Source organism: Macaca mulatta, chromosome 7 (assembly GCF_049350105.2).
Source record: "Macaca mulatta isolate MMU2019108-1 chromosome 7, T2T-MMU8v2.0, whole genome shotgun sequence".
Classification (NCBI taxonomy): Eukaryota; Metazoa; Chordata; class Mammalia; order Primates; family Cercopithecidae; genus Macaca; species Macaca mulatta.
In genome coordinates, this window is record NC_133412.1 from 75,337,633 (window position 1) to 75,350,983 (window position 13,351).

At 39.2% G+C, this 13,351-nt stretch overlaps 1 protein-coding gene across 50 annotated transcripts in view; it reads left to right on the top strand.

The window, feature by feature from the left end:
* Positions 1-13,351, top strand: part of AKAP13 (A-kinase anchoring protein 13) — a 352,639-nt gene that overhangs the window by 145,911 nt on the left and 193,377 nt on the right. For all 50 annotated transcript variants that reach the window (XM_015142950.3, XM_077940185.1, XM_077940184.1 and 47 more), the window contains exons 4-5: positions 514-810; positions 10,065-10,248. In XM_015142950.3, coding sequence (XP_014998436.3) covers positions 514-810; positions 10,065-10,248 — 481 coding nt within the window. The remainder of the gene's footprint in view (positions 1-513; positions 811-10,064; positions 10,249-13,351) is intronic.

Consider the following 13,351-nt stretch of genomic DNA (forward strand, 5'->3'; position numbering starts at 1 on the left):
TTCCAAGTGCTTCATCATGTGAGCCTTTGTATTGTGATAATAAAGCAAGTGCTAGTGAATCTGTAAAATTCTTCCTATATAACTTGTATGAGTGATATTTTTTCCTGTTATGTTTTCAGATCTAATTTAGTTCAGTAGCTATTGGACTTTCCATCGTATGCTAGGCCTTGCCGGTCCTTCAGCTTTCATTCTTAAATCTGTTTAAACTGAATAGCCCTTGTTGATATTCAGAGCCTGTTCAGTTCCAGATACCATATTATAGGCATGGTGAAAGCTGGGATACAGAGTTTTTTGTTCTTTGTTAAGGGAACTCATATTTGCAAATAATGTTAAAAGCTGAAAATGGAGTTTTAAGAAGTTTGGAAAAATGCTGTCAGAGCTTAAGAGGAAGGAGGGGTGTTTTTTAGGAGGAGAAATTTGTATGTCATGAAATAAGAGCTAAGAGGATCCACCAGCGTCGTTTCAGCAGTGAGGCTCTAATACTGTTTTCTTTGCTGCCTGTGTTTTCTTTAGGTCATGATTGCTGTGAGACAGTGAAGGTGCAGCTCTGTGCTTCCAAAGAGGGCCTTCCCGTGTTTGTGGTGGCTGAAGAAGACTTTCATTTCATCCAGGATGAAGCGTATGATGCAGCTCAATTCCTGGCAACCAGTGCTGGAAATCAGCAGGCTCTGAACTTTACCCGTTTTCTTGACCAGTCAGGACCCCCATCTGGGGATGTGAATTCCCTCGATAAGAAGGTAGTGCTGGCATTCAGGCACCTGAAGCTGCCCGCGGAGTGGAATGTGTTGGGGACAGATCAGAGTTTGCATGGTGAGAATTTATATGATCTACAAACAAACTTTAAGTTTGTGATATTTCTGTTTTTGTAATGGGGCTGCTTTTCTGTAGTCATCATATTCAGGTCTTCCACAGCGGCTGAGTAAATCTTAGAACTACTGTAGGAAGGTGGCCTCCATGGCATCTCTTCTAAGTTCTTCAGCTGAGCTGTTAAGCATGTTGTTGCAGCAAAATGACCCTAGGGACTACCCAAGGAGAGTGGCACATCACCTTCTTGTGGGTCTGGATTTCAGACATGATCTTTCAAGTATAGAAAGTGACACGTTCTTCATGAGGAGAGCAGCAGAGTTACTTTTTGGTGTTTAATGATCAAAGACATGGTTTTCATTATTGTGTGCTGAAGTTCTCTAAGATAGCCTGGAAGTGAAGGAGAGGAAAGATTGGGCAGTGAGTGGGAGGAGCATGAGAACAGGGTGTGCTCTGAGAAACCACACACTTCCTTAACCAGGTTAGTGTCACTCTTACTGACTTATCTCTTGGCCCTCTCTATGAGAATTCACTGAAGAAAGGACTTTTCTTTTTTTTTTGAGATGGGCTTTTGCTGTTGTTGGCCAGGCTGGAGTGCAGTGGCGTGATCTCGGCTCACTGCCACCTCCACCTCCTGGGTTCAGGTGATTCTCCTGCCTCAGTCTCCCAAGTAGCTGGGATTACAGGCATGTGCCACCATACCCGGCTAATTTTTTTTGTTTGTTTTTTTTAGTAGAGACAGAGTTGCACCATGTTAGTCAGGCTGGCCTCGAACTCCTGACCTCAGGTAATCTACCTGCCTCAGCCTCCCAAAGTGCTGGGATTATAGGCGTGAGCCACTGCACCCGGCCAGAACTCCACTTTTTCAAAAACATTTACATAGTAAGTCCTCTTACTCAAACAAGGGTTTTCCCACATAATTCTAGTAGCAAATGACATCTACTTGATGTTATAATTATATAGATATTTTAAAGTGAAACATAATGTGTACCTGGAGTTCAGTAAGTAACATCCGGTTTCCCTTCTGAGTTCAATCGAACGATTTAGGAGTCCTGAGATAGAGATCAAATGTTTACTTTATTACTGATGAAATCTAGATTGGAAGCCTGATGTTAGAGCTCCTGCCAGAAGGGTCTGCTTGTACTTTCTATGTCTTCAGTGAAAGAGCTGGTCAGTCACTCCACGGCCCTGTAGAGTCTACCCAGCCTTGAGTACTGAATTTTGTTGGGTAAGCAGACCACAAGTCACCCTCTCCACAGGTGAGCAGTTCCTGAGGAGGAATACCCACAGGGGCCTGAGCCATGGCATAGTTTCTACACTCAGACGAGTTTTGTCTTCTTCCACGGAAGAATGGTAAAGAGGTCTTTGCCAGCTTTGATTCTCTTAAATCTACTAAATGTAACAGTTAAGACTGTGATCAGCCATCTGAACAGTGTCCCATACTATCAAGTGCATACTGTCAGATACTACCTGGATAGTCCTGCCCAGGTAAAACTTGAAAGGAAGTATCAAATCAAGGAAGAAAGGATTTGTCCTTTTCTTCTTCTTTTTTTAAGTATAGTGTCCAAGAAACTTCTGTCTTGCTAATATTTAGAGATCAGAATATTTGACATTATATAAGGTGTGAGTGCCTCTTCAGAAACCTGGTGATGGCCTTAATACCTCTAGCTCATTCCATTTCTGTATTGATACGGGAATGTGTATTCTGACTGCCTTTCACAAAGTGTCAAGATAGTACTGCATTAGTTATTTGTGGGGCTTATGGTGTTTTATGGTTTTGTTTTGTCTTGTTTAAAGAGGGGTCCAGGAGTTGGATAGTTTTGTTTATGTTACCATGATTAAAAACAACTATTAGAAACAGCAAACATCTGAAACTTTGGACATATCACTTCCTCTCTCTATTTTTTTTTTTTTTTTTGGTATGGAGCCTTGCTCTGTCACCCAGGCTGGAGTGCAATGGTGCAGTCTCGGCTCACTGCAACCTCCACCTCTTGGGTTCAAGTGATTCTCCTGCCTTAGCCTCCCAAGTAGCTAGGAATACAGGCATATGCCGCCATGCCCTGCTACTTTTTTTTGTATTTTAGTAGAGACGGGGTTTCACCATGTTGCCCAGGCTGGTCTTGAACTCCTGAGCTCAGCAATCCACCTGCCTCAGCCTCCCAAAGTACTAGGATTACAGGTGTGAGCCACCGCGCCTGGCCACTTCCTCTCTTTGGGCCTTAACTTCCTTGTCTTTAATAGGAGGGAATTGGCCAGCTTTAATATTTTTTGTACTGTCAGTGTACTGGTAAATTTTCTATTGCACAAAATTGCTCAAGCAGTGCTAACAAAGGCCAAACCAAATTTGAACACTTAAGGAAGGAAATACATATTAAAACCACAATGAGATATCATTACACATTTATCATAACAGCTAAGATGAAGAATACCAAGTGCTGGCAAAGATGAAGAACATCTCTTATGTTGCTTGTAGGAATGCAAAATGTATAACCACTCTGGAAAAATCTGGCAGTTTCTTTTAAAGTTAAACATACACTTAGCATATGACCCAGTAATCCCACTTTTGGGTGTTTATCCTAGAGAAATGAAAATCTATAGTTACCAAAAAGTCTGTGCACAGATGTGCTCATAGTAGCATTATTCACAATCATAAAAAACTGGACATAACCCAGATTTCCCTCACTGAGTGAATATAGAAGCAAACTGTAATATATCCATACAATGGAATACTACTCAGCAATAAAAAGAAGCAAACTGTTGATGTGTGCAACAACTTGGATGCATTTTAAATGCATTATGCTAGGAAAATGAAGTCAGTTTCCAAAGGTTCCATACTGTATGATTCTATTTATATGATATTCTGGAAAATGCAAAATTATAGAAAAAAATAACAGATCAGTAGTTGCTAGGGGCTGGGAGTGGGGGAAGAGTCTGACTGCAAAGAGGGATCATGAGGGAATTCTTCAGGTTGTTGGAGTTGTTTTGCATCTTGTTCGTGGTGGTGGCTATAAGAATCTATGCATGTGTTAAAACTCATAGGAGTGTACACCCCCAAAGGTGAATTTTATTGTACATATATTTAAAATAATAGCAAAAGAAATTGTGTAAGTTAGTTGTATACTTTGCATGGTGAAATGGATGCAAGTGACTTGATAGAACTGTCTTTAAGTCAACAACTGGGATCAGGAATCTGATTTTGTGTGCTCAATTCACATTCTGCAGTTTAAATTGTTCTATTAATTGTTGATTAGAATCTAGGAACACTGGGTACAGTAACGGGAGAGTAGCATCAGTTAAGAGTTCATCGTGCCTGCTGTTGAGGGACGAATGTAATGGAATAGTCTGTTCACATGAATGAGTTGAACATCAAATACTTTTAAATAGGTATTTAAAGGAGAAAGGTACAAAGTAACCATGATGCCTGAGGTAATACAGATAAATAAGAAACCTTGTTATGTAACAGGACTTCTTGCTGTTGAAAGCTAGGATGTTTACAGGTATGCTAGCCTAATACTTATACAAAATAGTATGTAAGAATTATGGCTAATCCTCCTTCTGTTATAATTGTTCAGTTGCAGTGCTTTTTAGCTTTCTTCAGGTCAGTGACTTCTTTGGAAATTGCTCAGATTTCTCCTCAGAAAAAAATGTTTATAGTTGCCTACCTGCACACATTTACATATGACAAATTTCTTAAGTCTCCCTGAACTTCAGGCATGAGCATGAAGTTAAGAATTCTGGGTTTAACTTTGTTCTTGCAAAGTGGGGAAAGCAGGGGCATTGGAGTCAGTCTGTTTGCATCCTGGCTTCATTGCAAGAGTTTGTGCAAAATACTTAATCTCTCTGTTACTTAATTTCCTCAATCTGTGAAATGGAGGAAAGTGTATTCTGATAATGTGTGCTAGTTTGTAAGCTATTCATTTTGAATGTGCCCTTTAGAGACAAAAAAACATTGATGTTATGCTTGTTACAAAAATTAGTCTTCACTTTAAATATGAACAGGAAGGAATTTGTTCTTTTGAATCTTCCAAATGTTCTCTCATCCCTAGTTATATAAACAAGCTTCTGCGTTGTACTGTTTGCCACAGTTCTGCCTTAAATGCAGGTGATAAGGATTCATCTGGGTGCAGTGTGAGTGGTGGGGCAAGGACATTTTTTCCTCTGCGTTTTTCAAGTCTCAGTTTCTCAGCTTGGTGGTTAGTGAAAATGGTAAATTAGGAGGGTGTTTTCCCTGAGAGACCCTTGTGCAGTAGCAATCAGCATAACTCCCAAATAATGTAGGGTGGGCCCACTGCAGACTTGCTCTAGAGGAAGCAGGGAGAAATGTCCTGGGGGAAATCTTCATTCTTATATACTCATGATATTGTATAACCAAGTGAAAAAAAGATGTGATCATCTTTGGGGGCAAGAATTCTCCCCTCAAAGAGAAATTTGGGTGGAGAGGTGGAAGACAGGTTTAGGAAAAACTACAGTAAGAACAACCTGTGTAGAATTCCCAATTCTATGTATCTGATGTTGGTTAATAGGTCGCCCACCATAATCTTTTGATGATTCAGTTCCCACCCACCTTCAGAGTGTTTGATAGCTTTTCCTAAAAATTTTTTCTTGGCTACATTAGTGTTTGTGTATTTTTTCAGCTATTATCACTGCTGAAAAGAAAATAACATATTTTAAAACTGCTAGTGATTTTTTTTTCCTTGGCAGAAGATTAGTATTTATTGATCCCAAGACTAGTAGTGGCAGGAGTTGAATTCCAAAAGGTTTTTTTGCCTCTCAAACCTTGTTTTTGTTACAAGGTTACAAGTCTCATTTTTCCACAACCGCATTTTCTCACAGTGGCCTGTTCTCCTTCCTTTCACATGCAGCTGAGAATTCCTGCGTCATGTGGGACTTTCGGTTTTTTAAGAGGTAGTCCAGAATAGTACAAAGAATGGTGATTTTGGAATCATAGGTATAGATTCGAAGAGTACTGTGAGCAGGGCTTGCTGGGTGGATTGATGGGGTAGAAAAGTGGTCCTTAATTATTGTACTGATCTCAGAACTTAGAACATTTTACTTAGAGAATCTGACCATTTATAAAAGACACAACTCTCTAGCAGGCTCATCATGTTTGAATACCTACTAGGCACATCGACTTTTTTGTAGATCTGAGGGAAGGTGTGTGACAGGTGTGTCTAGCATATAAATAAATAGAAAGCAGGACATGAGACATTTTCTACCTTCCTTCTCTGTGGATAGAAGCGAAGCCTACAGACATCTTTCCAATTAAGTATGGTTAAACAGGATAGCCAGCCAACATGGGGTCTATGAAATAACATTACAGCATAAAGAAAAGGGTAAAGTATCATAAGTATTCAGATGGAAGATTTTCCGAGTATGCTTTCTGTAAGAAACAAAAAAATTTAGATGATATTTCCCATTTGTCCTTTAAAGAACTCAATAAAATCAGATTTGTTATTAAATTAGAAAAGGAGACAGCAAGGAGAAAAGTAGATTTTGTGAGTATATCAGTCACTGTTCAAGTAGAGAAGCAGAACCACTCAGAGAAATAATATGTTAAGATTTATTATAAGGAATGGTGCCTTAGATTGTGAGGCCTGGCTAATAAGTCCAAAATTTGTAGGGCAGGATGGGGAAGGAAGATTATGGGCAAAGTCAGCCCACCAACATGGGCCAAAATATCATGTGAGGAAGGGGAGATTGTGGGTGAGATGGAGCTCCACAGGCACAGGCTAGTGCTGTCCTCCACAGGTGGGATGGAATCCCTTCTCTCCAGGGGAAACCTAAGCCCTGCTTTTAAAGCCTTCCAGTTGATACAGTCAGGCCTACCCAGGTAATCCAGGATAACCTCCCTTATTAGATCAACTGGTTAGGGGCTTTAATTACATCTGCAGCAAAGCTATTGTTATGACGACAAGGATGGAAGGGGAGTGAGTTGGCAAAAATGATGCAGACGTCCAGAATCCTAAAGCACAGTTAATTCACACTGGGGACAAAGGACCCAATTGACACTGTAGGAAAGGCCATTAGTGATCTAAAAAAACAAAGTTGAATAACTCAGAATACAGAGGAGTACTGATGTAGAGAAAAGAGAACAGAGATTGATCCTAAATTATTGAGCTCTACAGTCTAAATACGGAAGGAAGAAAGCAGTGATGGAAGCTTTCATGCTCTTAAAACAACACAGACTAAAGGAAACTACATTCATATATTCATTTGTTTATCCCTTTGCACCTTGGCCTCTTCTACAAACCTAATTCACGTGACCCCTGAATCAAAAATGTGTGAGGAATTAATGGGAGAATACCTAAAATTGAGGGTATATGCATGCAGTGGACTACTCAGCAATGAAAGGAAATGTACTACTGCTATGTGCAGCAATGTAGATGAGTCTCAAACATGCTCATCAAAGAAGCCTTACACAAGAGTATATATTCTATGATTTCATCTATATGGAGTTGTAGGACAGGCAAAACTAACGTAGGTGAAAAATTCAGAACAGTGGTTAACTCTAGGAATAAGGAGGAGAGGAATAACTGGAAAGTGGCACAAAAGAACTTTTTCAGATGTTGGTAGTTTTCTTTATGTTGATACAGGTTTGGGTTCACATGTATATGCATTTGTCAAAATTAATCAAATGGATATACTGTACCATTTGTATTTCATTGTATATGTATAAATCACCTAAAATTGTAACTACATATTGAATGCTGGTTAATTATATGCACGCTGAAGTATTTTGGGGTGAAGTGGACTGATATCTTCAACTTATTTTGAAATGCATAAAAATAAGGTGAGTGGATGGGGAAATAGAAGGAAGAATGGTTGGATATATATAATAAAGCAAATATAGAAAAACATTAATTGTAGGATCTAGGTTGTTGAGTGAGTGTCTGGTTATTTGCTGTGTAATTCTTTGAACTATGTGTACGTTGGAAAAGTTAATAAAATGTTTGAGGAAAACATAAAAAGGTGCTTTTTAAACCACATTAGCTTAGCTTGCTTGTATGATTGCTTGATTTTGTCTTTGTGGTTTTATTTCCTAACAAAAAGAAACAGGGTGGAGTAATGGAAAAGGTTTTTTTTTTTTTCTTTTTTTCAAGACAGAAGAACTTTCCATTTTAAATCTTGATTCTGACTCTGGGCAAGTTATTCTATGAATCTGCCTTCATTAGCAAAGTGAAGATAACCAGGTCTCATAGGGTTACTGTGAAGATAGAATGGAAAAAGTTGACATAAACTTCCTAGTCCAGTGCATGGTGCATAGCAGGTCCTCACGACATTGTTTTCTCCTAATCTGTTATCCTCAGAAAGGGTCTACACAAAAGCAGATGTGGTACCAGTTGCTAAGACTTTAAGAAATTGAGAGAGGATGTAGTGCAGAGGTCAGGGCATCAGCTTCTGAGCAGGCGCGTGGCCGTAGTATTGGGATTTCTACTCCAATGCTGAGCTGACTCAGAACAAATAACAAATCACAAGAGTGGTTGTGGGAGGATGGTAAAGAAACAACTGATTCAAGGTTGGAAATAACTAGCCTCTAAAGAATCACGGATTTTCTAGTTAGTGCCTCATCAGCTCTTTTGTTTTTGATAAGGATGTCAGAACAACTGTAAGACACAAGTTAGATGGTGCTATTTGATCTTTTGTGAGGATTCTATTTGTCCTTTTGTCTGGCCTTGCTACCTGCTCAGAGGTGTTGATTATTAAAATTTGTACCTGCACATGTAGTTGTTGCTTCTGGGGCATAATCTTTCCAGCCACGTGCCTCTGGTTAAACACCCTATAAATCCTGAATTGGTCCGTGCATATACAGTTCTGTAGGGAAAATATACAAAATGAAAAATTGTGCTTCCAAGGAAATTTAACTTGGAAATAGAGATACCAGACTAATACACAGATGACATTTGGAAACAGTATAATTCAGTGTAAAGTCACAGCTTCAAAAATCTGTTGATTCCTTTGTGATACTCATGTATAGAAGCATTTGAGGACTTCACAGTAAGGAGAAAACCACTGGGGTCCAAGAAGTCTGAGTGCTCAGTGAAGAAGTTTAGACCCGTGAGAAGCCATGAAGAATGAGAGATGATAGCTGAGGTGAGGCAGGCACAACTTCAGGGTGCCATTTCCAGCTCCCTGGAGTTGAGTGTAATACAGCCTTGTGGGGCCATATGTGGCATCCCTGCAAAGACCTTAGTTCCTGTCATCCTAGGTTGGGCACAGAGGACTGCTGAGGAAGAGAGTATTGCTAGTGAACCTTGAATGTAATTTGATGTCCCAAGAGGACAGTGAAGAGAGCAGGGAAACGGGAACTGGGATTTAATGAATATCTACTAAAGCCAGTCATAATACTAGCATTTCACCTACCTCTTCTCATTCGGTACAACTCTATGAGTGAGGTGTTGGTATCTCACTTTAGGGATGAAGAAAGTGAAGTTCAGAGATGTTATATGAATGGCACTTGGTCACACAGATGGTAAATGCCAGATTCGAACCCAGATTTGTCTAACTACAAGCCCTTCCTCATTCCATCACTTTCAGAGTGACTCACTTTACTAAGAGGGAGCCTTTATTTCAAGTGAAATAAACATTTTCCTTTCTGCAGTTATTAATGGATTGTCTTAAAGTTAGTCTTCCTTATTGTGCCAGAAGATGCATTTCTTCCTCTCATTAAACAAATAAACAAAGCTGGCAGTGCCAGAAATTTGATTTGCCCTTATTGTGGAGGAATAAAAAGACCCATGTGTATTGAACAAGCAGAACCTGTTTTTAGTGTTTAACTAGCCAACTCCTGTCTGGGTGTTCTTTTAAAAAGTAATTATACCATTTATGATACACCCATTTAAGTCCCAACAGCTATTCCCCCTTGGACCTCATGTTGTGGGGCTGCATTTGCTTCTGTTATTATTATTTGAGTAAAAGAATGTGTGTGGGGGTCACCTTTATATGCCTGCCTGTGAAATTGGTTGAACAAACACTGTATATTAAGTCAGAATACAGAAATGGCCTGATTCTCTTTTGCAGGGCTGTGTTCAGTTGAAGATTTTGTGTCCTATACTTTCTCAGCTTTTGTAGCTTTGTTTTGCCTTTACTTGAGGGCTGATTCTATCTGGCCACAATAAAGCTGTTCACACTGTATATTGGAGCTTAACTTTACAGTCTTAGGCGCTTGGAGACAGTGGTGCTTACATAACTTGTCTTTATCTTTGTTTGCTTTTTGTTTTTATATTTTCCTCACTTATGTTCCTTTTCTTCCCCATTTACAGATGCTGGCCCGCGAGAGACATTGATGCATTTTGCTGTGCGACTGGGACTGCTGAGGTTGACGTGGTTCCTGTTGCAGAAGCCAGGTGGCCGCGGAGCTCTCAGCATCCACAACCAGGAAGGGGCGACGCCTGTGAGCTTGGCCTTGGAGCGAGGCTATCACAAGCTGCACCAGCTTCTAACGGAGTAAGTGCTCCTTCTCCTTATTTCCCTCCTCTCATCCCCAGCCCCACCCCCGATTCATAGGAGTACCACCCACTTGGCATCTCAGTGTGTGTTTGCCACAAATTAAAACCTCAACTCTGTACCTTGCCTTCTGCTGGGGGTTTGTAAGCTTGCTCCTGCTAACCACTTCATTGTCTGAGAGAGAAACGTAAGTCACGTTACCATTTTCTCTCTCCTCTACCTTCCTGCCTTCTTCAATTCGTATCTCTTACATTTTACTATTTTACTCGAAAGTCAGAATGAGCCTTGTCTGTGGAGGTAGCATAACATTACCAATGTATACAGTTTATCCTGCTTTAGTACAAGAGGAAACAGATTTCTTATATATTTTTTTCTGGTATATCTTTAAGACTTGAAAGAGTTAATTGGAAACTAGTACTTCCATATAATAATTGCATACAGAAAATATGGTAAACAGTTAAGTTTTGGATTGAATGTAATTTCTGTGAATAAAATTTGAGAACAGTGGTTTCTTCATATGAATGGCAATAAAAAGCAACTGAATTGTCCTGGAAATGTGCAGTAGGAAATCCTGTCTGTCTTTGGGCTCAATTATTATATGTCCTGACTCTTTAAAGAGTTCTCTGGAGGAAGGTTGTTAATCAAAACATTTGAAGAGCGCTCTTTTTTTCTTGTATAAATAAAGAAACAAATGCACTAGAGCAGCCAAAAGTTTTTATTGGAATGTTTATATAAAGAAGTTTCAAGAATAGTTTCTGTTGTTTAGTATATTTTTTATTAGTTTTGTGGTTATCATCATTATCTTTTCCACCACATTATCTGAACAAGTATAAACCCCATTGGATCTATGTTCTTTAGCAATTGAGGGACCTGTGCAAATTGAGTCAGTATTAGCAAATTTTCAGATATTTTTCTCATGCCAGATTTAATTTGTGCTTTATGTTTTACCATTTTTAGCCGTGTATATAGTCTGGAAGGACCAAGAAGAGATCTCAGAATGTAATGCTACTTACGGTTATATAAACAGCTTTTTCTTGCTTCACTTGCCAAGCTTATAACTTTCCCCATCACGCTAAACAGACGGTTCTTTGCAGAAAGCTTTCTGATGGGTGCTCCAGATACAGTGGTGGTAGGAGGGGCACTTATCTCAAGTGAGCTTTGGATACCTGAGCTCTCCTAAGACAGTATTCCAGGGAGTGATACGTTCTACTCCTTCACACTCCCCATCTGGCCAATGATTGGATTCATTCTACTGTTAGCCTTATGGCTTCAGGAAGAGAGGCCTTGTTTCAGAAGTTGAAACAGTTAACTCCACATAACTATTGTGAAGTTCAAATGCATTTCCTCTAAATTTGATTTTTTGCTGGGAAGCAGAGTTGGTTAAGGACTGCCATCCAAATGGGGAAATAAAGTGATTACAACAGCTTCATTATATCCTTGGACGGGATGTCACAAGACTGTTATTGCAGCACAGCTTTAAGGAAACTAGAGTGTGTTTGTTCTTAGACTTTTTTTTTGCTTGCTTTAAAGTACTACTTCTGTTACATGTGGGAAAGCCACTTACCTCCTTTTGAAGGGAGACTGGTAAGGGAAAACCAACCTGAGAAATCTCCCAAGTAGAGGACCCTGATAGGAGAGGATGAGCACCTTGCTGCAGATCTAGTTCTTTACTTGAATTCTGGGGATGTTACTGTTCTGAAGCTTAGGAAAAGTGCTGAGTCATAATTAGCAATTAAAAAATGGAAAGGGGGCGATTGTCCTAAATCACACAGTCTGAGTGTGATTCTAGTAGAATTTGGTAGAATTTCAGTTGTTAAAGGATCAAGAATGATCATCATTTTGTTACTGGTTTTCTTTTCTCCTTTCCTTCCCCTTTCTTTTCCTATATACATAACATAAAAATGGTTAAAATCGTAAATTTTAGGTACAGCATTCAGTGGCATTCAGTACACTCACAACACTCACAAAGTTATGTAACCATCAACACTCTTATTTCCAGAACTTTGTCGTCACCCAAACAGAACTTCCTTTCCCCCAGCCCCCGATAAACTCTGTTCTCCTTTCTGTCTCTAAGAATTTGCCCATTCTGGGTACCTCATATAAGTGGAATCATGCAATGTTTGTCTTTCGGTGTCTGTCTTTCGCGTAGCATAATGTCCTCAAGGTTCACCCGTGTTGTAACATGTGTCAGAAAAATAATATATATTTCAAAATTGCTAAAAGAATATATTTGTTACCACAAAAACATAAGTAGCTGAGATGATGGATATGTTACTTAGCTTGATTTTATCTTTCTGTAGTATACAGTAGATTAAAACATCACATTGTACCCCATAAATAAATTTATATAATTGTTATTTGTCTGTTACCACACACACACACACACACACACACACACACACACACAGCCAAAAGTGGAAACAACCTAGATGTCCATCACAGATAAATGGACAAACAATGTGGTATATTCATATAACGGAATACTACAGCCTTAAAAAGAGAAGATCATCTTTAACAGATGAAACTGAGATCCAGAGAGACAAAGTGGTTGGATTGGGATAACAAGGTGGCAGGGCCGGAAATAGAAGCCAAAAGGCTGTCCAGAGCTCTTTCCTTCCCCTCCTGGGATTCTTAAAAAGTGGCCCAACAGTAGATTTCATGGGGTCTGTATCTCTTGAAATTATAAACGTTTATGCACATGTTTTTCTGAATAAAGCATTTGTTGGTGAGATTCATGAAGGGGTTTGTAGAAATTTAAGAATTGCCACAGTGTATGATGCTGTCTTTCTAATGGTTTATTAACTTTTGACTTTGCGTATCTTCTTCCCCATCCTGCTTTTTAAAAATGAAATTGTCCACATATAAGCCTGCCTCCTTTATTGCCTCTTTTCAGTTAGTATGAAATTGAAGTATGGCTATGTACATTTAACATTTATTGAATAACTAGTTACATTCTACACTTTACTGAAAAGTCAAGCTTATTTAACCCCATTTGTAGCCCTTCCAAAGTACATTTGTTGTTTTAATTCTTTGGTGCTTTACCTTGTTTTTTGCTTTTTAATTATTAAGTGGGGAGTGGAGAGCCAGAGTATTGTGCTGGTTA